The sequence below is a fragment of the Orcinus orca genome, chromosome 11 (genome assembly GCF_937001465.1).
Source record: "Orcinus orca chromosome 11, mOrcOrc1.1, whole genome shotgun sequence".
Classification (NCBI taxonomy): Eukaryota; Metazoa; Chordata; class Mammalia; order Artiodactyla; family Delphinidae; genus Orcinus; species Orcinus orca.
This window is the reverse complement of record NC_064569.1, coordinates 905803-931241: the sequence shown is the minus strand read 5'-3', so window position 1 is coordinate 931241 and position 25439 is coordinate 905803. Positions and strand designations below refer to the sequence as shown.

The 25439-nt window shown below is 57.6% G+C and overlaps 1 protein-coding gene across 10 annotated transcripts in view; it reads right to left on the bottom strand.

Annotated features, from left to right (window-relative positions):
* Positions 1 to 25439, bottom strand: part of MICAL3 (microtubule associated monooxygenase, calponin and LIM domain containing 3) — a 147978-nt gene that overhangs the window by 35722 nt on the left and 86817 nt on the right. For 6 of the 10 annotated variants that reach the window (XM_049694793.1, XM_049694794.1, XM_049694792.1 and 3 more), the window contains 4 exons: positions 24879 to 24966; positions 7439 to 7634; positions 1432 to 1655; positions 84 to 164 (listed from right to left, as the gene is read on the bottom strand). In XM_049694793.1, coding sequence (XP_049550750.1) covers positions 84 to 164; positions 1432 to 1655; positions 7439 to 7634; positions 24879 to 24966 — 589 coding nt within the window. The remainder of the gene's footprint in view (positions 1 to 83; positions 165 to 1431; positions 1656 to 7438; positions 7635 to 24878; positions 24967 to 25439) is intronic. The other 4 variants (XM_049694791.1, XM_049694796.1, XM_049694799.1 and 1 more) reach the window with 2 other exon arrangements.

Below are 25439 nucleotides of genomic sequence, written 5' to 3'. Positions count from 1 at the left end.
AAACCCCGTCTCTCCACAGGGGACCTGCTCTCGGGGGCAGCTGGACGGCTGCCAGGGGCCGGGGTGGAGGTGGGCAGAGGTACCTTCACGTGTACCCATGTCCTCTTCCTCTGGCAGGTGCCCCAGCAGCTGGCCTTGCACACTGTCCCGGGGCCAGTACTCTCCTTCCACACCCACAGCAAAGCACCGCGTGGGGGCAGACGGGGAGGAGAGGACAGAGAGGAGAGTCATCCCCAGGTTCCTCCACTCCAAGCCCATTCCCGCAGGCTGGAGCCGGACGCTACTTCCACGTCCAGGAGATCAGGTCTCGGGAGGGAAGCAGGGCCAAGCTCTCCTGAAGAGGGGGCGCCACGCCCCGACCCCTGGCTGTGTCCCCTGGGGCGGGCCGTGCACGCGATCCCCACTGACTCACGCCGCGGCACCCGGCTCTACAGACACAGCTGGCGGAGGAAGCAGCCCGGACACCACCCCCTACTCCTCACACGAGGGCGGTGTGCAGTCCCCACGTGCTGCCTTGGGGTCCCACCCCAACCTCCAGGTGGGAGGGAGGCCTACACAGCAGAACCGGGGCCACGGGGGCTCCAGGAGCCCGAGGGAGGCCCCACCTCTGCCGCCTGACCTCGTCAGGGCCGCCAGCTTGGGGCTCCACTGCCAGCTGAGGACCACGGGTAATGCGCACCCTGCCCGGTCAGCGCCTGGCCCTCACTGAGCTGGAGCGAATGAGCCCGGGCTGGGACTGGCCGCCGAGCACAGGGAACTCCAGGAGGAACAGAGAGATAGGCCTGCAAGGCGCAGAGCCCTCCAGGGCCAGCCCCACGGGCCAGGCTCCTTGGCTAACGGCTCACGTCCTCTTCATCCTGCCCACACCCCACACGGACACCACGGCCTAAGCAGACACGAGTTCCCGCAGACTCAGGGCTCTGCCTGCCTGGCCCTGCTCACCACTCCAGGCCCGGTGCAGCCGGGACAGGGAGACTGACCCTCCGACAAAGGCCAGAGAAGGAGCCCAGGAAGCTCTTCCTCACCACCCGGGATCACACAGGCGGACGGGGCAGGACCCAACACCTCGAGTGCGAGACAAGAGGCATCTCAGAGCCAGCCCGACTGACCTACCAGGACACAGGTCCCAGCACGTCACCACGCACCACCGGTGAGCCCTCCTGAGGGGCCCTCCCTCCTCAATGCTCGGCAGCCTCCGACGTCCAGGACCAGGAGCCAGGGAAGCCCCAGAAAGCTAAGTTCCCTTCGTTCCTTTAGCTGGAACAGGACAGGATGAGTGGCCTGACCTGGAGGAGGCCCTCATCTGCCTCTGCATGCAGCTCTACCCGGACAGCCCTTCATGGGTCCCCTGGGGCCTGTGGGAGGCATGCCACGTGACCCCGGCCACAGAAGCCTCCCACACGCGGGTCGGGTCGGGAGAAGAGGCTTTACTCTGACCTTCACTAGACGCGTCCTCCTCGTCCTCCTCGTCCTCCTCGTCCCCTGCGTCCTCCGCGTCCTCCTCCCCAGCTGCGAAGCTCCTGGAGGCCTCGAGCTCCTCTTCACTCCTTCCTTTCAGAAGAGCATGGATCCTCACGGCCTCCTTCCAGGGAACGCCGCCCAGGTCCGAGGGGGGCAGTGGGGGTTCCTCCTCCTCCATCTCGGACTCAGAACTGCTGCAGAAGTGACCACAGAACCCAGTGAGGGGGCCACAGAACGGAGAAGGGGGTGGCTCAAAGCCAGGGGCACAGGCAGAGGCTCCCGGCAAGGCACCTGCCGGGCGGGAAGGGAGGGACGACACCTCGGGGCCAGCGCACAGAGGGTGAATGGAGGGCGAGATGGGTCACACAGGCCGGGGCAGCCCCGCCAAGCACAGGCTCGAAGCTCGTGACCCTGGGGACCGAGGGTGAAGAGCACCTCCGCTCCCGTGGACGCACCATCTCGTTGGAGGATCCCGGGTGGGAAGAAGGGCCGCCGGCAGGAAGCGGGCTGGCGGAGGTGCTGCTCACAGGAAAGGGAGCCCCAGGCCCCGCTCCCAAACCCCACAGTGCAGTGTGCAACGCTGCGGGTGAGGGCGCCCGGACAAGCGCCCACCCTGAGGAGGGGTGCTCGCTGCGCGAGGGCCCCGACGCCTGCTCCCGGGGCTAAGAGCTCCCGCCTTGCTCAGAGGGCCTGGCCCAGCCGCCCGTGTCTGGAGGAGACCCTAAGCCCCGGGATGCCCTGCCTGATGGGGAGGCCTGACTCCCTGGGGCCTCCGGTCAGGATGGAGAGTCTAAGAACGTGGTTTGGGGTGAAGGCCTTGGGTCACCAGCGTCAGCCGACCCGGAGACCGGGCTCAACCACATTCCACAGGGAACGTGGACCCCAAGGCTCTGTGGGTGTCGTCACACATTAACACCAGGAGAGTGGCTCTGCCTGAGCCCGCAGGGACGGGAGCCGCCCTTCTCAGACTGGCCTCCGCGCTCCGCTCCGTAACGGAGAAGGGCCGTGAGCACAGCCCCGCCAGTGGGTTCTGTCCTGTAGCCTTTCTAGAAAATTACTGCACCCGAGGGTGGCGCTGGGGACTCCATCACTTTCATCGAGTCAGAGGTGAGGGTGGCCTCCAGGGCTGTGTCCCTCGACCCCTCACTGGGCCGCAGGGCTTTGCCACGACAACTGTGTGACCACGAGCTGGCTGGTCATGCTCTCCAAGCCTGTGTCCACGCCGGGAAGGGGGTGTGAACACCAGCTTGTAGCGGGTGCCCCTAGTGGAGTGAGACTTTACTGACCGCATCATGCTTGTGCTACACTCCGGTCCTCCAGCCATCCATTCGCTTGTTTACACATTTACACACTCATTCATGCGTGCACTCAGCAGACGTTTCTGAGCACCTACTGAAGCTCAGCCGCTGACCTCAGAAAGAAAGAGCGGCTCCTCACTGCCGGCAGCTCAGTCTGGCAACTCCTACTTCACTCATTCATTCAACTACAATTTACTGAGTGTCTCTGCCCACAGTGCCCTTCCTAGACGTCACAAAGCTGCCACAGAAAAAATCTTCAGTGTCAGGGGAGATAAGATGCGAACACCAGGACTAGACAAGGTGGCCGGTAAATGCAGGGCGGTGGGGGTCTGTGCGAGGCAGTTTCAAGTGGGAAGACATAAGAATGTGGACCACAGAAAGCTTGTCCTCTGGAGTTTGTTAGCCCTCAGTGTTTACTTAGCCATGATTTTTGCCTTATCGTTGTGATTTCACTTCTTTACACTTGTTAACTAACGACAACGTGTGAGCCCGTGTGTGCCATTTAACATCTTTCAAACGTGAAATCAGGGTAAGAATGCCTCCTGTGCTCAGCTCTAACCTCAGGTCGATTTGCAACACTTCAGGTGGACAGGGAGGCCAGCCTGCCCTCCTTCATGCCAGGCGCACTGGGGCCCCAGCTGTCGGCGGGCAGCTCTCTGGGGGGTGGGCTCAGGGCAGCCCCTCCCCGTGCCGTGTCATGAGGGCAGCTTGCGTGATGAGGCCCTACTTGAAGCTGTGACAGCTCAAGGACCACGGAGAATAGCAAGGGAGGCACAGAGCATAAAAACAGGGCGGAAGGTCAACCATGCTTCTGGAGTGCCACACGCTTCTAGAGATGGGACACAGGCAAGCCACCCTGCCTGCCTTGGTGAAAGAGAGAGAGATGGACAGGTACTGCCAGCTGCTCCTCCCCAGGCATCACCGTCCACGGGCCCTCAGAGCAGCCCTCCGGGTCTGGCTAGGCTCCTCACGTCATGTCAGATTCGCAGTGTGAAGTCACTACTCAAGGTTCATCTTATGATATATTCTCGGGCTGCTCCCAGCGCCTGAATCTCTGGGTCTGGCCTTTGAGGGGCAGGAGGAAGGATCTGTGTGAGGCACATTCCCTGCCTGGACTACAGCCTGGAACACTTCCAGGAGGCAGAACCCCTACAGCAGAACAAAACACAAGACAACCGACTTCCCTGCCCTTTAGGGAGGAGAGGAAGACCACAGGACACAGCCTCTCAGGAGACACAGAGCCAGAAAATGTAGTCGTTAAGACGAGCTTTCCACGACAGCAGGGATCTGCTTCCACACTTGTAACTCCATCCTGCCCCGTGGCTATTCGATCCAGGCAGCCTCCCAGGCCACACCCTCTCTTATCGCTTGCCTAGCAGTGCCGAGATGGGCAAAAGCAGATGAGGGACGCAACCAGGAAGGCCAGGCAGGCTGCACCCGCGTTCACAGGGTGGGAGGTGGTCCCTGTGAAGCCCCTCAGCAAAGCCCATCGGCGGAGCTGACACGTCCCGCTGGAACCACGGAGCGGAAGCCTCCCCGCTGGGTGTAGCCGAATCACTCCTCCCACAGCGCCTTCCCCGAACCTCCCCAGGCGCCGTCTTCTCACCGAGCCCACGGTGGGCTGGCAGGAGGACACAAAGTCAACGGACCAGCTTCTCAAGGGACAAGGTCTGCTCCAGACTTAAAAGAGCCGCAGAGGAGCAGATCCAGAGAAGAGGACGTGCTTGGAGCATGAGGCACTTCACATGGATCAGCTCAGCTGATCACACAGTAGCTCAAGGGCACAGCCACTGTTATCATCCCCGTTCCCACAAATGAGGAAGCCGGGCTTCCAGAGGTGGGATGGTCTGGGTGAGAAGTCAGGAACCCCCAGCGTCCGCCCACATCAGGTCACCCCGTCAAACCCAGGAGGAAGGTCACGACCCGGTTCCTGGCTGCCGCGTCGACCTGGGAACTCGGGCAGCCGCCGCGGATGGACACCACCTGAAGCTGCTGGTGGCTTCCCTTTTAAGTTAACCCGCTGGTAATCAGAGCGTCTCCGAGCAACGCCCCGTCCTGCGCGGCGGGACAAGGTCCTGCCCACCCTGCCAACCCTGTAAGCACTGAGCCGCCTGTGGAGGAGACCTGCCGGGTCCTGCGATCTGCACGCGGTGGAGATCACTCCGCGCTCAGGCCGGCACCCTGCGGGTGGAGGGTGAGAAGGGGAGCAGTCAGGTGTGCCTCGCAGGAGGGGCTGTTCCTCACGCTGTCACCCTTTGGGCTGGCCTGTCTCCTGTGACCTTCAGGGAGTCCTCTGCAGCCCTGGCTGCCCGTCTGGGAAGCACACCTGGGCTCCGGCCCTCCCCGACACAGGAAGGAGAAAACACACGGAAACCAGACCAGCCTTCTCCTGCCCCGGCACCCAGGCTCTCCCAGAGAAAATGCAAGTACTGTTTCCAGGGTCCCCTCTGGAAGATGCTCCTTCCCGCCCCTCCAAGGAAGGGTCATGGAGCTGATGAGGCCTCGGTCGAGATTCTCTGCTGGTGTGAAGGAAACCGCAAAGATGATGGGAATCGCCTGGGTATCTGTCAAAACAGGTGTTCCTGGTCTCCACCCCACGCCCACCGAGTGAGACCCTGGCAGGAGCAGGGCCAGGAATTATCCTTCGACCAAGTGTCGCACGTGTCGCATCAGGGACATCTGAGAAATTTAGAGCAGTGGTTCTCAGAGCGTGGTCTCCAGACCACAGCACCAGCCGGGAACTTCTGAGACATGCAGATCATGGGCTCTACCCCAGACGGACTGGGACAGAAACCTCCCAGCTGTCTGTGCTCTCACGAGCCGGTGGGTGATTTTGATGCAGGCGAAGCTTGGTCACCACTGCCCCAGGGCAAATTCGAGGCAAGCCCGATTTCTGGCACTTAAACCACCTGTTCAAGGAAACCCAAACAGGAATCACCACCCTGCCGCTCCTAGTGAGGGTTGCCTGGGCTGTGCCTGGATCCACAGGTAAGACAGTGATTACAGCAACTGCCCACCGGGTGCAGACACTGTGCCCACTACTTTATTTGGTTTAATGCTCAAAGCAAACCTCTGAAGCGCAGTGTCCTTTGCAGATGAGGAAAGGAGGGCAAGAGAGCGTAAGAAACTTGCCGCCAACTAGCAGAAGGTGGAGCTAGGCCTCAAGTCTGGGTTGTCTGCCTGCAAAGTCACGTCCCAACGGCACCCCGCGCTCTGCCCGCACCGCAGGCGCCCGAGGTAAGAGGACAGTGAATCCCCGCGTGGACCGGTCAGTTCCTGGAAACTCTGTCATCTCTCATCTTCAAGTCCGATGACTCCCCAAGGAAGGATGGAGGCATCTTACGGCTTCCTTGGGGAAGTGAGCTCTGGCGCCGCACTCTTATGAGACCGTTGTTACACTTTACATAGCATCCACGCTTAGCGCTTTTTCAAATGCGACTTGAGTAGGATGGGGTATTTACTACACCACTGGGTGCTGACTGACCCATCCTTCTGCCTCACTGCTGCGAAGGCTGTGACTCAGCCTTCCTGCAAAGCCCAGGCTACACCACCTCCACTCCTGCCCCATAGTCCCTCGGTTTACAGATCACAGTGCAGGAAATGTTATTCCTGCAGGACAGGGTCTGCCCATGTCACCGAGCCCAGCCCTCCACTCCGCCCCACCTCGGGAGCGCTGCGTCCTGAGGGCGCTGGTTGGGAAGGCTCTGCAAGGGGGGCTGCAGGGGGTCCGCCTGTCCTGACTCCACTCCACCTGCCTGTCCTGTTCTCTTCCAGCCCGTAGGGTCTCCTGCTGAGCCCTGACTTGGGCACTGACCCCACTGACTCAGGCAGGCCTGCGGGTGACGGGAATGCGCGGACAAGGACAGAGATGAGGGGGTGTGTGGGGCACTTTCCCCAAAGGTGCACGCGGCTCAGCCGGCCGGCACCACGCACTGCGAGGTTTCTGCCTCTTTCCACACACGGGAGAAAGAAAGAAGCCCAGAGCGATGAGACAGCTTCCCCAAGACTGCACGGCGACCCGGTGGCTGAGTCACCCCAGAGCCTCCATGGAACCCACCCCCAGGGGCACGGTTGCCGCCCCCGCCCCGTGGAAGCCCCTCCCCCGACACATCTGTAAACACCAGCCCAGGGCACATTTTTTCTGTTCCTTTTCAATGAAAAGCAGGGTTAAGGTCTTGGTAGGTGCTCAGTAAGTACTGAATCTCTGAATTAAGTCAAACAAACTGGTCCTTTCTGACTAACGAGACAGGGAGCTGGGGCACCAGGCGGCAGGGAACATGGAGAGCCCTGGATGTGGACCAGAGACCCTGGGCTTGAACCTCAGTCAACCCTCCATCCTGGTCCTGGTCACCATCGCTTTCCTTACCACGAGGGGGCAAGATGCACATCCTATATATTTCACAGGCCCCGGAGGACGACCAGCTGAGGAGTTGGACGCTGGAGTCCGCAGCCAACACCTACAAGCACCTACACGTGCCCAGCTCTGTCCCAAGCACCTTCTACCCCGGGACACTCGCACAACTCTGCAGGAGGCCCTGGTGCTGCTGCCCCTCTCACGGACGAGGGGACAGGCAGAGAGGTCACACGACCGCCCAGTCACGGGTCACGACGCAAACCCAGGCCGTTGGGCTCAGGGCCCCGCTCCCATGCCCGTCACAGACGCAGCCCCACAGGCTGACCTGCTGGCCGCGTCCTCCTCCGTCCCCGTGTCCAGCACACTGCTCAGGTTGTGCTCGGCCTGCGTCTCCTCGGGCACCTCCTCCAGCCCCTCCGCCTGCCGCACCGACAGGCGGTAGTTCTCCAGCTCAATCCTCTCCGGGGTGCCCCGCAGCCTCTTAGCGATGCTGGGCTCCTCCAGGCCGTTCACGCTCGGGCCTGCACGACAAGCAAGAAGCAAAGTTCTGGGATCAGCGACAGGGACGAGGGAAGGAACTTCTCCCTGGAAGGAGGGGCAGCCGTCCCACGAGGCCAGGGAGCCGGACACGGCAGCAGTCAACAAGGTCGGGCCCCGGAGAGCCCAGAGGTCTCTGGTGTGAGGGGGCAGAAGACAAAAGACCCCACATCTGCCCTACAGGGACGCGACAGCCTGGGGAGCAGTGCACACTGGCCAGGGGGCAGGGGCAGGACTGGCCCTCAAGGGAAAGCAGCCTGTTGAGAAGGGAGTCCTCTCTGCTGCCCCACCCCCTCGGTCCAAGACCTGCTGTCCCCCGACAAAGTCCAGGACCCGCTGCCCCCCATAAAATGGTCCAGGACCCAATGTCCCCACCCGCTTGGTTCAGGACCTGCTGCTGCAATCCCATGGTCCGGACCTGCTGCCTCACCCCATGGTCCAGGACCCAGTCGAGGTTCGGGCACTGCATCTGGCTGGTCTACTGAGGTGTCCAGGTAAGCTATTCTGCAGAGCTTCTCACACTGTGGGTTTGTCTGTCTCACGTTTAGATTCACAGCAAGACTTTTTGTTCCACGGGAACACCTTGTGGACGACTCCGGGCTCCTCCCACTGCACCCACGCAGGACAGTCAGGCCCCCTCGGTCCTGATGACACCAGCTGGACAGCTTGGTTGAGCTGGCGCCCACCCACGTCTCTGTGGTAAAGAGACCTTTTCCCCTTTGTAATTAATAAGTAATCTGTGGGGTGATGCGGAGAGACCCTGGACTACCTGTTCCCAGAATACCCACGTCAGGGGGCTGAAGATCCACTGATGACCCTGCCTGGTCAATCATTGCTCTGGGAGGCCCACGATGGCGGTTTCTAGACTCTATCATTCCTTTGCGAAGAAATCTGAGGACTGGGCTTCCCTGGTGGTGCAGTGGTTAAGAATCCGCCTGCCAATGCAGGGGACACGGGTTCGAGCCCTGGTCCGGGAGGATCCCATGTGCCATGGAGCAACTAAGCCCGTGAGCCACAACTACTGAGCCTGCGCTCTAGAGCCCGTGAACCACAACTACTGAACCCTCATGCCACAACTACTGAAGCCTGTGCACCTAGAACCCATGCTCCGCAACAAGAGAAGCCACCGCAATGAGAAGCCCGCACACTGCAACAGAGTAGCCCCCACTCGCTGCAACTAGAAAAAGCCAGAGTGCAGCAACAAAGACCCAACGCAGCCAAAAATAAATAACAGAAAGAAAAGAAAGAAGGAAAGAAAGAAAAGAAAAGAAATCTGAGGCCTGCGATGGGCTCGTGGACTCTGAGGTCTCAGGTGTCTGATGTCGCCGTCACGCATCCCTCACCTCCCCCATCTCCATCGTTACCCTTCCTAATACACCTTGTGACCCCACGTTTGGGCAGAAGAGGCCCACCGACCACTCTCCTGTGTCCACTGTGACAGGACGTCACGTGTGGTGCAGAGTCAGACAGACCCGCTGAGACAACGGACTCCGCCAGTGACCAGCTGAAGGACCTTAGGAAAATCACACAACCACTGAGAGCTCGCTTCCTGATCCGTGAACAAGGACAATCCCACGTCGCGGGATTGTGTGAGTACGAAGTGAATTACACACGCATGTACGCGCATTTGTGCAGGTGCCACCTCTGTGCTCCGTACACTCTTGCCTCCCTCTTCTAGGAGTTAGGTGATACAGCTGAGGTCCAGGAACATTTTCACCACCAATCTGTACAAGTCCATTGCATCCACCTGCCCTGGATTGCAAACGACAGTTACTGGACACAGAAGGAGGGAAGAGGCTCTGAACAGAGCAAGCAGCACCGGGAAGGGGCCCAGGTGGAGGGACGCAGGCACCGGGGCGGGGCGGGGCACAGGGCCTTGCGTCCCGCCAGGGCAGGCACCTGGCTTCGGCGACACTCTCGGCTTTAGGGACCGACACTAGGTTTAGCAGGTGAGGTCACGCCAGCCAGTGTCAGGTGGTCTTCAGGCGAAGCCCAGAAGCCCCCTGATGAAGGGCTGAAGGACGGGGTGGGAACACTGATTTAGTAACTTTTGTGACGTGAGAGTTTGTGCAGAAAACGTCTGGAAGGCTGGGCCTTCTGTCATGCGCATGTTCCGAACCTCCTTGTAAAATCATTAGAAATAACCCTGTGAATGCGGGCAGTCACGGAATAAAGTCTCAGCGCATCTGCTGCAGTGACCAGGATCTCCCACCAAACAGCACCCTTCAAATCACTAGAGATTCTTTCTGAAAAGCAAGACCTGGGGCGTGTTCACTTACAAATGCAGGTAAACGTATAACCATGGGGTCTGGGCACGAATCCTGTGCCGTGTGCACACATCTGCCCATCCTGGTCTTGGTGCCCCGGGAACCTCATTTTGGACACCCCCGGACTATCCTTCAACACTGAGCTCAGGGCCCCCGAAGTGTGAGCTCTGATGCTGGATGAGGGCGTGTGGAAAATTAGGAAACACGTGGTCTCCAGATGACAGCATGAAAGAGGCAGGGAGCACAGCAGATGGACACGGTCTGGACAGTCTCCACACCTGCCCCCAGGCCCTCCAAGGGCACAGGCTCTAATCGCGGGGCCAGCCTTTCCAAACACCAGCCTTCCTGGCCTCCCTTCTCCTCATCAAAACCCAGCTCGATAAAGACAAGGCCAAGGGTCCCCGACTACAGTACCACTTGATTCTGTCCTTCCCATCGTGTATTTTTGACAACTGCCCTTAAACGGAAAGGGAAATAAATGGGTGGCAACTACCTGAGCACAAAGTTTTGGGGAATTCCATGAATCTGGAATAAAGACCAGTATTTCTTTTAGATGGTAGAAGAAAAACAGAGTAAGAGCTGTCACTTAAGGGAAAACAACTCACATCATCAGTTCAGACTGAGCAATTTCAAGGTAGAGAAGGAAAACACTCATGGGAAGACCCTTGGGGGAAACGCACAGTGTCTGCCAGGAATTCCACGAGAACCTGGGGAAACAACACAGGCTAAAATGCTCTCTACTCCGAGCGCCGCAGGCCGGGCATGGCAAAGAAAGTCCTCATAGGGATGGTTCCAGGCGTGTAGAGGCGTCAGGGCTCGAGCACACACGCGGGACCACGGGAGCATGGAAAAGGGGCGCGTGGCCCACCCAGGGATCCAAGGAGGGCGGTCTGGAGGAACACGAAGGTAGGCGCCAGCTTTAAGGTAGGTAACAGTTTGCAAATGAGATCACCGAGGTTCAGAGACAGTAAGCTGCCCAAGGTCACACAGCTGGTGAGCGGTGCGGCCACGACCCGACCCAGGAGCACAGCGTCTGCTCAGAGGCCTGGTGTGCTGCCGCCAAGGCGCATTTCCTTGGAGTCCTGCTCTGCCTTCCCCCGCAGGGGCGTCTTCACCACGATCTCCTCCCCATCATGACCTTCATGACGAAGGACAGAGACTCCATGGAAATGTCCTGGAGCAGAGCGTCTGGCGTCTGGAATGACATCCTGCCCTCCTCCCAGCGTCAATTCTCTGGAGTTTCCATAGGCTGCATAGAGCAGGGGATCACCCAACCCCAAGCCCAGAGGCTGGGGCTCTGGGGAGGGGAGATGTTAATTTAATACTGGGCTTGGCCACAAGCAACAAAAACGAAGCCAGAAACACTCAGATCATTCACACATCGGTCCCCACAGAGAGGAGGCTGTGGGCCGTGAAGCCCAAGACATTCCCACTGGAGACACTGTAAAAGGCGGGAGGGCTGGAGTCACTCACTGGTCAGGCCCCAGGCCCCTCTGGTCTCCACCCACTTTCAGCGACCAGGGAAAGCAGGATGTTCCCTCAGGGCCGGGTCCCCATGGAGGCCGTTTTCCCAAAGGGAAGGTGGCACTCAGAGGATGCTCGCCAAGTACCCCAGATTCACCAACTGCCAAAGCGTGCTTAGCATTCCTGGGCCATAACCTTGAAATGTCATGGGAAATTCAGACAAACAAAAACCAACAGAATCAGCATCCTTGACTCTCTGTCCTGAGCAGAGGGCCATTGGCCAGACTAACCAGATGGTGATGGTAAATTAAGACACTGAAGGAAGTAATGGTGGAGGTGGCCTTGGCAGTGGTTCTGACACCGTGACAGAGGACCCCCACCTGCCGCCCCCGGGTCCCCGCTGTCTCGTCAGCTTCGGAGGAGCCCAGGAGAGCAGAGGCTGCAGAAGGGCAGTTTGGAAAGTCAGAGTGAACCAGCAGGGTCAGGCCAAGACCCCCGGCCTCTCCACGTCACATGCTTTTCATGTGGCGACACACAGGGGCTTCCCCGCTGAAAGTGGGATGAGGGATTTGGGATCATTCCTAGGCTGACTGTTCCCTAAGTCCAGGCAAGATGATCTCAGGTCACTGGAGGCCAATTCCAGCTCCATAGACCGAAGGGAAACAGCTCCAGGATCTGGGTGGCACCCTAAATAAGAGAAAGGCTCTGAGCCTGAGTGACGGGCCCTGCTCTGGGCCAGTCACTGCCTATGTGAGCTCCATACATCATCCTCAAGCAAATATTTTCCTCACGGGAGAACCTGCTCTCAGCTGACGGACGAGCGCTGCCAAAGCCCTTGGCAACACGCGTGAAATCAACCTGGGGGAGAGGTCGCCCTCCTCATGAGCAGCCCCCGTCCTCACGGGGCTGCGAGGGGGTCCCTGCTGCAGTTCTGCGGCAACGCATGGCCACCCCGGGACAGGACCACTGTCCGGACCAGAGACAGCTGCCTCTGTGGGGCGTTGCCTTCGAGAGGGACCCCGTGGCGTGAGTGGCCCGGCAGCCCCGCGGGGAAGAAGCAGCCCACTCCCCCCACCTCATGCCACTCAAGCTGCCGGCTGAGCTCCGCTCAGCTGTCCGAGAAGCAGGCGGCCGCTCTGCCCGGGACCCTGTCCCCGCTCGCGTCCGGCAGGACAGTGGGGTCTGGTGTCTGCAGGAGGAGGAGGCCCATCTTGGGGGAAAGGCTCACTGGGGCTGCTTCCACGGCCTTCTCAGAAGGGCCCTGGGACAGCTGGTTTGGGCCTCAGCAGACTCTGCTGGGCCGGCCGCACGCCTGAGGCCTCGCACGGCGATTTCTCCCTCTGGAGGACACCGCACACTTTGCCGGCGCTTTGGTTCTGGAGGCCAAAGGAAGGAGTTTCCAAGCACTGCCTCGGTGAGGTGACTCCGGCCCCTGCACGTGGACCCTCCGACAGACTCTTCTGTGGTTTCCTGCTGTCGGGGGGTGGGGTTCACTGCATGTCCCGAGGTCACAGGACAGGAGGGTGTCAGATGCTCCTTTGCTCGGGAAGCAGGTGATGAAGGAACAGGGACGAACGGCTGAGTCAGGACTGTGACGTGAGCTGCACGCCCCGCCGCTGGGCACTGCCGGCACTATTGCCACCCAGGGTTCTGATGTCCACAGGCCCTAGAAGACCGGTCCCGGACGGCACCCGGGGCTGTGTGGCTGTGCAGCGAGGGACGGGATCGCTAACTGCCCCTCCACACCCAGCGTCTCCTCGTCATCCGGGGGACCGCATGCTCACGTGCGGCACAGAGAAAAGCGGGTCACGCGGACGCAAGGGGGAGATACTGAATTACCAAGAGTCGGGCAGTGACCGAGAGGCCGAGGACGGGAAGCGCAACAGGGACAAGTCAGAACTGTCCCAGGTAACCCACCAGGTGGGAGGTGGGAGCCTGCAGCCCGCAGAGTCCCCTCAGGAAGCTGAGGGGCTCGTCCATCGCCACAGCCCTTGGCTCCCCATCTGCAGGATCCCAGGGGACTTTTGCTGTTACGTTAGTTTTCTAACATGACGTGACTTTTGCTGCTATTAGTACATCTCCCAAAGGTGTCTTTTTGGCAGGTGGAAATCCTGGCACACGTCACTCTAACTGGCCAAGGCAAAGAGGTCTCTTTTAAGGCACGTACCCGAGTCTCCATTAAAAAAAAAACCTTACCAGGGCTTCGCGTAGCTTCTTGATAACATATCTTTCATGTGTCGAAATATCTCAGAGATGAAACTCGACTTGACCCTTAACAGTCAGCTGGGTCACCCCGCAGAATGGCCACCTCTCTGCTGTCTAAAGCGCTGGGGTCTGCTGTGTTTTCTCTTAAATCCCACAGAGCTGAGCTCTAGCTGCAGTTCTGCTGTTCCCACCTGGCCGCCCACATGCACACACCTGTGCACACACGGGAGCCATGGGTGCGGCCGGCAGATCAGGAGGGTCCCTACAGCTCAAGGTAAGGGGCCTGTCCACCAGCCCACTCGTGGGGCTAGCCTCTGAAATCTTAATAAGAGGCGGGTAAAGATAAGGGTGGTCCACAGGTCAGCCCAGCCCGGGCCTCTGCCTGCTGCTGCTGGCCCCTCCGCACCCCCAGGGCTCTAGCGCACCTTCATCACACCATCCACCTCCTGAGTGCACCCCAAAATGGAGGGTCCGCTGCACAGGGCTCTCCCGGCCTCCTGTGGTTCTGGTACCATCAATGCAGCAGAGCAAGTGTTCGGTAAAGCGTCTTGAATAAACAGTCAAGATGGAAGGTCTCAGCCTGTATCTGAACTACAGCAACACCTCACTACACTTTTAAGGAATTGGCTGGACATAATCTAGTCTCGGTTTCCTCATCTTGACACACAACACTGAGGGCCTCTGCGTGTCTCAAGGAGCTTGATACTGTTCCAGGCCCCAAGAAGATACTGTTCCAGTATCAAGGAGCTTGATACTGTTCCAGGCCCCAACAGCTTGATACTGTTCCAGGCCCCAGGAACACCACCTCTGTGAAGACAGTAGCCGTTCCCTTAGCGCCCGGGACAGAGAAATTCCTATGAAGATGCCAACGTCCTACAAGACTCCACGGAGGAAGGCTCTGAAAAGACACCATCTCAAACGACCTGATGTCCTAAACGCATGTCCTCGCTTCACCGTGGAGAGCAGCTGAGCTCCAGGGAGCATCTCGCGCACTGGAGGACCAGACCCGTACGAGCACGCGGAGGGGAGAGGTGGGAAGGGAGAGAAGGACCACGAGTCTGCCCACCAGGCACTGCCAGATGATGAGCTTTTCCCAAGATGTGCATTTAGACTGCACCCCTCCCCTCCGGGGCACTTCAGTCCAGAGTGCATCCCAAGCTGGCTGCGAGGGGCTCTCGGGGGGCCAGCTGCACAGCCCCAGAGCGGGCTTGGCCTCTGAGCCGTGGAAGGTGGGAAGCGAGGCCCTGCCCATAATCCAACGATCAACAGGGACAAACCCACCTCGCGACGAAAGGCCCTCTGCTCTGCGACAGGCTCCTTCCAAAGACAGCATCTCTGCAACGGCCTCCCCTCAGGCACCGCATATCTGTTGTGGGAAAGGAGCCAAGCTCCTCCAGCAATGCCCACAAGCACCACCTGAGGCGCACCTCGGCGGCCCCATCACACCTGCGCTCTCATCTGTCAGCCGGTCCCTGAGACTTCCGGGCACGGGGGCCTGCACGGCTGGTGCTGGGAGTTCAGAGCCCTCTCCAGCGGCCAGCCTGGCACCCACGAAGCACTGTCCCTGCGCCGACTCCAGGCCGGGAGGTGGCTCGGAGCCCCTGGGGGCTTGTGGGGAGCCACACCGTCCCCAGGCCCACGTGTAACCCTACCTCTGCCTAAGAGAAGCTATAATCCTGCACTGTCCTCTGACTCTCACGTGGGTGTTGAAATTCAGCTTAATGTCAACCTATCCAGGACTGCTTTTCTTCCGCTGCTACAGTGAAGAGCCCCCAGGGTGTCGTGGAGTTAGCAGGTGACCTCACAGCCCATCCACGCAGGCTGAGGAACAAGCAAGGCCAAATTTAGCCAAGCCCTGCAGAGATTCAACGCCCACTGTCTCAGGACCAGACACGGCCAGCCCTCCTCACTGTTCTGTTTCCCCAAATCTCTGCTGGCTGGGAACACATCCCAGCAGGCCGTCCGGTCCTAACCCCGCAGGATGCATCGCCCAGTCAGCAGAAATAACCCTAACTCACTCTCACTCTGATTATGCCAGCATTTTCTGGAATCTCCACCAATGTTCAGAGTTGATATTCCTGTAATCCTTTTAAATAAACAAGTTTCCACACGTTTTAGCTTATTTGCTCTTGACAACAATCTCATGAAGTAGAGCAGCAGGGAGCTTTTTTTCCATTTTATGATCTTAATAGATGGGGAAACGGAGGCTCAGAGAGATGAATGACCGAAGACAGCAAGGATAACAGGCTGCATCTTCTCTTCAAGATCTGTGCTTGTCCCCTTTAGACCCAGCTCTGCTCTCCGAGGCTGTGGTCACCTCAGAAGATGAGCACATTCTGGGGCGCAGGGCGATTCACTGTGGTTCAGGAAAACGGACTCCTGTTCTAAAACATTTCCTCGGTGTCTGACAGCACACACAGTACCGGCACGGCTGCCAACGTGTACACCGCGTCACGTGCTGGGAGGCGTGTGCCCACAACCTAACAGGGGCGGGCAGGCCACTGCTGTCCAGTGTGGTCTGTATCACTTTCTTTGTCCTCACACACTCTCTTCCCTGGTCTCCTACAGGAACAATCAAATGGAGGCTAATTTTACATTTAGGGCCTGTCCTTACTTCTCTTGACTTTAGTCTAGAATGGTGGTGGTCAACCAGGTGATCTTTTCCTCTGGGGTCACCTGGCAATGTCACAACCTGGGAAGGGGGGTGTCCTGAGATCCAGTGGGAAGAGGCCAGGGATACTGCAAACAGCCAACAACGCACAACAAAGAACTATCCGTCCAAACGTCAACAGTGCTGAGCCCGAGAGCCCTGCCTGGAAATCACAGCAGACTATCTCCCACCTCTCACTGATCAGGCCAACCGGCACACCAGATGTTGGACCGTGGCCCAATGGACAAAGTCATTAGGACAGAGCAGTGATGCTGCCACCAGAGTGAGGCATCCTGAACCTTGGAGGGCAGCGCGTGGAGGGCCTGTCGAGAAGGGCCGTGTGGGGCACACAATCCCTGTGCCGGGCAGACATGCCCCGCCCTTCACTGTCCTTCGGTACAGAGGAGTCTCTCTCTCACGGAGATGCTGTCCGTCCCACCGTCCCCCGTCCACCCGCCCAGCCCTCCGGCGTGGGGCCTGGGGACAGAGGCCAGGTGCTAGAGGCTGACAGATACGTCAGAAGGCCTGCTCACTAAATCCAGGGAGAAAAGCAGACGTGGAAACACGATGGGGAAAAACACTGCTTCTTTCTCCGTGTCCCCAACTCTCTTCTTTTTCCATTTTCCAAAAACATCCTCTATGAGCTCGCAGGGCCCGTCATGACACACCTGCCCGAGGCTGGGCCTGGACATGCTCAGGCCTCCCGAGCTGCTTCTGTGCCCAACCCAAGTTGATCCAACACGGCAGAACCCAAAATGCTCACTGCAATGACATGCACGCTTAGCCCGGATTTAAGCGTCATTTTACGTGAGTGGAGTCTGGAGCGGCCCAAACTCCGACAGGTAAGAATGTCCGTGTTTAACTCCTGTCATGGGTGATTCTGCTCAAAGTGTCAGGACAGAAAGAGGCAGACCCTCATCTCTCCCTCTCCTCTGCCAACCCCACCCAGGGCCAGGCCAGGCAACGACTGTGAACGGCAGCTGTAAAGCATCAGTAGTAAGAGAAGGAAACCGTCAGCTCCACCACCCCCGGGGCCTCTTAGAGAAGTGTGATAAAACGCGAGCGTAGAGGAGAAATAAGCATCAGGCGTACAAGTCAGAAGTAGCTAGACTGTTGCCCGAGAGCAGCACTGAACACCATCCCGGAGCACAAGCCCGGCTCCTCCAGACTGACAGGGAGGTTCCGTGTGGAGGGACATCTTAATAGCATGACTTTAGGCTTGGTATCGTTTGAACTGATCAAAGAGTGCTGATACGGAGAAAATGAAAAGCAGTCGATTCAACATCATTATTCTCCTCCTCCGTCTCTTCTGATCTCCCCCTTCACATACCAGTGATGAAACCCTTTACTCTGGAATCTACCCTCTTTGCAAAGGCACATTCCCAGCCCTGGGGTCGCCGCTAAAAATCTGGGGACACGTATTTCCTGGAAATGACCAAATGCACATTCACAGATGACACGGGCGTTCGTGCGTGTTTTTAGAAAGTCATCTTGGCGGAGCCGACACACAGCTCTCTTCCCGCTGCCCCGTGCGGACAAGCTGAGGCTGGAGGACACAGGAGTGGAGGGGGCGGCACTGTGCACGTCCTGTACCGACTCCACCCGGCTCTGCCTGGGTCAGTCACGGGGCCTCGATCCAGTCTGCAAAATGCTACCTTCCTCACAGCCTACGGTGTGATTAGATGAGGGATGCGTATACAGAAGGCGTCTGGACAGTGCCTGGCACACAGTAAGTGCTGCACACTAGCTGTACCCCATTACGCGTCTTCCTGAATTGTTCTCTATGAGTTCGTGTGACATCAGCCCAAGGGCAGATTCACCAGTATAAACACTCGGGGGAGACTGACAGCAGTAAGCACACTTCAAGTTTCACTCTCTTTTTTTATCTGAGGGAGACTCCAACAGAAGCGGGTGCTCTCCCGGTTGTAAACACGATGGCCCCTTGGCGTGGTATTTGCAGTCGCCCGGAGCACGGCTGTTGGCTCTCAGCAGCCCCCGAGGGCAGCAAGACTCTGGCCCTTCCTGCACGCAGGCAGCTGGCCAAGCTCCGTCGCCCCAGGGCCCAGAGCCTCCACTGGGGCTGCCTTGCCAGCACCCGGATCCCTGTGTTCCTGGGCCTCCAGCAATGCTGATGCCCCACTGAAGGCAGGCAGGGAACTGGTTTAGAGTAATTCACAGGAGACAGAACCTAGGGCAGAGCCTTCTCTTCTAGAGGAAGAACGTACTGACCCAGATAAGTCTGCTGGTGGCAAATGGTGGGAGGGAAATTTTACAGCTGGTCTTTCTCCAGCCTGGTCTTTCTAGATTCTGACTCAATTCTAGAAAACAGGGGAACAAGAATAAACAGGCTACTATAACCGTATTGTGACAAAATCAGCTGTTCTCCGTCGGCACCAGGTTGAGCTCAGGCGCCTTACAGACTCTCCGCCCTCAGGTCCCTAGTCACACTTTTCTTTGGGTCTGGTCTCTGAGCAGCCGCAAGGCACCAGGAGGATGACAGTCTCAGGAAGTCACCTCCACCGATGCCCGGCTTTATTGCCCTGGAAGAACACGAGAACTGAACGAAAACATGTTTATTTAGGCCTCTGCACTGAAACAGCCCTGATTTCATTGTGTGTTTGAGGCCCAGGTCCTTCCGGAGCCCCAACCCCCGTCTGGCAGCACAGGTCTGCAGGGGCCCCCAGTAAGGCCGAGCTTTCTTGGGGAGTCAGCTGTGATGGAGGCCCAGTCACACCGGGACCCGGGGCGCAGGAACCGCAGAGAAGCAAGCAGGTGCCTGGATTGCAGGGCCCGAGCTCTTCCGGTAACCGGGGCCCCTTAACACAAAATAACCACCAAAGACCTACAATTCCAGGCAAGGACACTATGAAACAACAGTGACACAGTGGCAATAACCCTGACATTTTACCAAAGTACAGAATAGGAACTCATACCAGGGACAGTTTCATACAACTAATGCACAGTCACGGCAAGCTGGTGAGTACAGATATAGAGGTAAAGAACACGTAAAAGGCAACAGAAATTCTGACTCAACTTTAAGGATTTTTCTAGCAATCACTAGCATGGCCCCAGGAGTCTGTTCTTAGTAGGCAGAGCTAGGGCCCCGGACCCCCTTCTGCCGGAAGGTATCCCCAAACTGCCCTTTATGCCAACGCCCCTCTGTGAGTGATGGGGGGCAGTCTAACGTCACCTGTGGACACCATCAAGGGCGAGGTCAGGTTTGCTTGGCTCGGGTGTAGGGGCGCCTCAACCTCTCACCCACTGCCCTTCTTGGAGCAAAGCCTCGCTGACCCCAGAGCAGCTGTGGAGCGAGAGGCGTTGCCCCAGCGCGCACGCCTCCTCCCCGCAGGCCCTCAGGACGGATCTACTCGCCGGCACTTGCTGGATGCTTGGCTGGATCGAGGTGCCAGGTAAGGCCTGGTTTTGGAGTCTTGGTGAGGTTGTAGAGCTCTGTGAAAGGGCCTGGCGTTTGGGGAGGAGTCTTCCTGAAGCTGTCTGCTGGCTGTTACACCCCAGCAAGGCCCGAGCGGGGGCTTGTCTTCAGTGGGTCCCTCGGGGCAGGACGGGAACAGAGGGCAGCCCATTCTCACTGCTTCCTGCGCCCCGTCGCACGCAGGAGCCCTCCTGGGCAGTGTCCCAGAGAAAAAAAGAGAATGGGCTTCAAGTTTCAGAAAGAAACTCGACCCAAAGGGAGCTCTCCAGGGTCTTCAGCCCGACTCCTTTTTCTCCCAGCCTTCTGCAGGGCCCAGGACAGACCAGACTGACTGATTTCAGAGAAGGGGGAGGGTGGCGAGCAGGCCGGGAGAGGCAGGCGCTCTCCATGCTGGGACCAACTCCCAACCCAGTGATGGTGCTGTGGCCACACAGGGACCCAAGGGGGCCGCCGGGTGGAGGGGAGGCCGGGAGGCCGCCTCACACCAGGCCGCCATCACCTAGAGCACGGTGGGCGCAGACTTGGCGCTGAGCGCCCCCCTCCGATGTGCCCTCTCCTGGCCCCATTCAGCACCCAAACGGCTGTGCCCCTGTGGTCGGCGGGCCAGCCGGCATCAGAGGCCCCGCTGCCAAGGTCACAGTGTGTGTGTGAGAAGGGGGCTCAGCCCTCCAGGCTCGAGCAGCCAAGCAGAACTGGACCCCCTGCCTGTGTGTCCAGGTCACAGAAACAGACAGAGCTGGGAGGACAGAGCTGGGAGGACAGAGCAAGGACCGTCCCTGACGCCAGGCAAAAGCCTCAAGGCAGCGAAGAGGCGCCCAAGCGCTCCGGTCCCCACGGTACCAGCTAGTCGGAAAGAGGAGGGCACGGCCTGGGCTCAGGCAGAGGCAGGCTCCACGGAGAGCTTTCTCCTTCACCTGCTCCCGCCTCAGGGCCCTCATGCTGGATGACGGAATGGGGGACACAGGTGGCATCTTCCTCCAAGCAAGGAAGCAAAATGTCTTCCACCATGCCCCCCTCAAACAGGGGCCCTTCCACTAATGGGAACCTGTATTTTAGGTATAAACACCCTGTTTCCCCATTTTAATACACCTACGTTCTCTCCCGAGCCCAGCCCAGGAGTGAGAATCCTGAGGTACCGTGGTTTCACGCCCACTCCTGAGACCTGCTTGAGCGACCCCTCCCCACCCTCCAATCAGGAAAAAGGGGAGGAAAAGAAATACTCAGAAACCTGAAGATTGTTTGGAATTTATTCTCTTAAATAAGAACGGTAACACTTGTTAAAAAAAATTAAAAGCACAACACCTTAGTTTCACAATAACGGAAAAACAAAGTTACACAATTAAATAAAAACAACTCACAAAGAAACACACCAAAACGCACAACAGCACAGGTTAGAGACGAAGGCAAAGGCGAGGCTTCACGGCAGGAAGGCCGGAGACGGACAGGTGCACCGTCCCTGGCACAACTCTGGCCTCTGTACCACTCCTGGGGACCCGCCTGCTGCCTGCCCCCGCCCTCTACCCCAAGCTTAACAGATCAGGAAAAGTGGGTGTAGAACTCCTTAACTCACTGGCCAGGCCTTGAAGGCCATGCTGAGGCCCCTTTCAGGAGAGACTAAGGATTGCACTGTCCTACAGACACACTGAACACCAAGAGACAGCAGGGAGCTGTGCTAACAGACCCGCGCCTGGAAGCGAAGCGGTCCCGTGGGGTTCCTGAGCGAGAGCCCTGCTCCCCTGCTTTGTCTAAGTCACCTTTCTGGGGTGGGGAGTGTGCACTGCTCATGTCCGGGGGCACTTGCCCCCGCGGTCCCCACCTCCCCGGGAACACTAAGCCAGGTCAGTGGCATGGTCCCCGGTGTAAGCCAGAGCCCAGGGACAAGAAGCCTGGGGAAGCTTCACTAGTACTGTTACCACCACTTAGGGCACAACATATAAACGTGTACTTGTAGACATGAAACTAAGCCAGCGCAAACACATGTGCGTATATGTATGTGTTCACACATCACTGTCTACTTGGACTCTTGGGGTGGGGTTGGAGAGCGAAGCTGGATTTGGAATTCTCTTTGCTTTTCTAAATAGGTTTTCCAGAAATGCCTATAAGGGAAGAGGGCTTGGGAAGCAGTGGGAAGATCCTCCTGACGGCAGGAACCCAGGATTGTACCGCGCGTGGCTATTCTAGCTGATGTGGGAAATGCCTGCGTTTCCTAATGGCTCATTCAGCATCCAGACTATGGAACCCAAGGGTGACCGTGCAGGTGTGTCTGGGGACGCGGCATGCGGCAGCCACAGCGAGGCAGCCTTTTATGTTAAGATCATCTTTCCGTAAGACGACAGACAATGAAGTCTTTCTCCCATCCCATGTCTGTCACCTGTACTGGAAGCAAAGCTCTTCTGTTCCCTATGATACCCCATGCCTGTACGCTTCAGTTCTGGTTACCCACTATGTGAGGTGCAAAGGGGATTACTCTGGATGAAAAAAGGATCTAAAAACCTTCAACTGAGGGTCTTGTATTCAAGGGCACAACATCCCACTGGGGGTTTTCTTTCTCTGCCTGTTGTTATCCAAATGTTTCCTAAAGTCAGGGCAGGTACTATGAGGCCAGGGTAAGAAAATCTGTGCCAGGTCCACTGACCTGCAGCACTAAGTATAAGAAGCTTGGAAACAAAGCACTTACTGATTTTGAGAACAGCAAAGAGGGTTTCTACATTAAAAGCACGTTACAAACAAAGATGCTAAATCAGGCAGCAGCTGCAGGCCAGGGGCCCAGAGACAGATGACGCCGGACCAGGTTCTAACTCGCGGGTTGTGTTTGTTTTTTTGGCAACAGCAGTCGTTTTGGTGTAAGAGAAGAACATACGGGAAGAGAGGGAAATGCCACAAGCTAAAGGGGGGCACAGAGCAGTGCCAGCCACAGCCACGTCTCCTCCAGACGACCTCCTGGGGGACGTGGATCTGGGGCGTGAACCATGCTCCACGTATTACTCGCTCTGCTCAAAGCGCAGCCCAGGGGACGTGCCCAGAACCAGCCTGACCACAGCCGTCCACAACACATTTCCTGAAGCCCCGAAACACCTGAGTTTTTCTGAAGCTTTTCAAAAGGAAGTTCTAGTTAACCAATCAAAGCTTTGGTTTGGGATTTAAAGAAGGGAATCCTTATTAAAGGAGAAAAAGAAACCGATTTCCTGCCAGCTAGAACATACACCCACGACCCTGCTCCTGTTCTACGAAGGGGAAGTGCTGGTGCTCCGCGGCACGTCCACTTGGAACCGCGCTCTCAGAAAGCTCGGGCCTCCAGAGGCAGGGACTCACTGGACCCCAGCGGCCCCGGGTGCTGGCCTTGCCACTGCCTACAGGGCACCTCCAACTGGGCTTCACATCCTGAACCCCTCATGCTGTGACAGGCGCATCACCTTCAGAATCAAGAAGGTCCTCAGGACTTTGATTCTGTCACCACAACCCCAGCTCTCATCTTCTCTCCCTGCTTCACAGAGTGGTCCTCTTCTCTATGGAACGCTTAATTCTCCACAACTGCTAAAAACCCGAAGCCCACTATGCTTTCAAAGCAGGCAGGCAGAGACGGCAAACTGAACTGGACAGAGTGCACGACGTTGGCTCAGGAACGGCCTGACCTCCACTGGCTTCGCTCTTCTTCAGATGCCCACAAAGAGAGCCGAACATTTTAGTTGTTTGCTGAGCACCCAGGTGGTTCCCACCTGCTCAAAGGCACACGCCCTGTCTCTACCAGCTCCCCTGTTGCAAGGGCCGTCAGCACTTCTTGAAAAAGACAGATTATAAAGGGGCTCAAGGGGTACCAAGTCATTTGTAGCTTAAACATGGCTATAAAATATTGGTCCAATCTGCAGGGCACTTAAAAACTTGCCTAGATTTTATCAGGACACACATAGTAGCAGAAGCTGAGTTCACCTAAACTCCACTCACTGCACCCAGGGGCACTGCCCAGCGTCTGGGACACCTTCCTGCCCCAGAGCAACACCACGGGGCCTGCGTTAGTTCCGGAGCACAGGCGAAGGAGCAACTCTGCTAACCTCCCATTTGAAGGCTCAGTGGATAACTTTTCTCTTCTCCCATTTTGGAAATTCCACTACCAACTCCCTCTCCATAGTTTCTGGCCTTAGCTGATAATCTTTAGTTTTCAATATGGTGATTTCTGTGAGTTTGTAAACGGCTGCTTGAGACCTATTTGCTCTGAAGGGAAGAAACTTGTGACAGGTGAAAACAGGGCCCTGACGACTTCCTCTCCGACTGGCTACAGTGACCGTGGGCTATGACCTGTCGGGGCTGCGCAGGGCATCAGGACCACCCACATCTGAGGAACTGTGGACACACGTCACAGGCTGGTTTGGCAGGGAGTAGGGAGAGGTGATTTTAAGGAAAAACCACAATTCTTCACAAGAAGTCTGGTACCCATGAGCCCTTCCTTCTCCTGACCTTCGAGACCAGAACAAATGTGGTTTTAGATGTGGGGTGGTGGCACTCACCTCCTGACACAGGAAGAGGTTAGTGAAAGTGGGACCAATCAGGGCCTGATCCTCGTTAGGAGTTCAAATGCCCCAAAATGACCAGGACAGGGCATGTCCCTCAGGGGTTACAGGTGAGGTGGGACAGCAGTGGCAGCCACCTAGACACCTGAGCAGGGAAGAGGATGGAGGATGTCCAGTTCAGGTGGACACACGTTCAGACCTTGGGGCCTTTTCACAATTCCACGCTCTATCCAAGGAGCCCACAGCGAGGGACTACAGGAAGGCCCCACTGCCCTGGGTCATCACTTGGGTCAGTGCTAGAAGCAGCCTGTTTTGAACTCCTGTTCCCTAGACAGGGCCTGGGCCAACCCCCCAAGGTATCTGATGGATGTGGACAGGTCCCAGGACTCCAGCAATAAAAATGAGATTCTGAATAGACAGTACCGAAGCCTGGGTGACGCCGCTCACCAGACGGCACCCCTACTGGCTCACGGTCGGCCAGTGAAACTCCCCTCTGATTTGTACCAGCACCTCCGACAGGCCATAGAGAAAGGGGACTCCGAATGCAAGCAGCTGGCACATGAAAAAGGAGTCCAGAGGGTTTTGGGCCACCTGATGCCCAATTGAAGAAATGTTGCTTTGGAGGTGCTGGCTCATCCCCTTGGCCTTGTCACAGAGGCCGAGAGAGTGACGCGCCACCCAGCCAAACAAGGAAGTGAGGCTACCTGGAGTTCTCTCGGCAGGGCTGGCACTGGTGCTGGGCTGTCCGTTGGTGTCTGCAGCAGGGCTGTCCTGCAGGGGTCCCCTGGCCTCCTAGGAAAGTCCACAAGAAGAGGAAGAGTGACTGAGTGAAGCACCCACATCTCAGGAGACAATGACGCCTGGCTGCTGGTCTGCTGCCCTCACCAGGAAACCCAGAGCCGCACCAGGGCACGCTTCACGTCCCTTCCCCCACAGGCTCTCTGCAGTCCGCAGAGGCCCTCCTGGAAGCATCAGTCAACTGCACGCCCACAGGGCAACACCACAGAGCGGAGAGAATACACAGCTCACTTGGAAAGACAGATGCGGGAGCTGATTACACTCACTTTTTTTTTGTAAAAAGAAGGTTCTTAGATAAGTAATTCCCAGAATATAGAAAGTTCAAGGAATTGGCTGCAGAGCATTTATTTCTAGCCAAGTCCTTTTCCAGTGTCCTCCTCTCAGGAAGGGTGAGATTTTCAAAGGCAAGAGGCTTTTTTTTACACAGTAAGCAGAAGACAAGGTCTGACGTGGTCTTCCAAATCCAA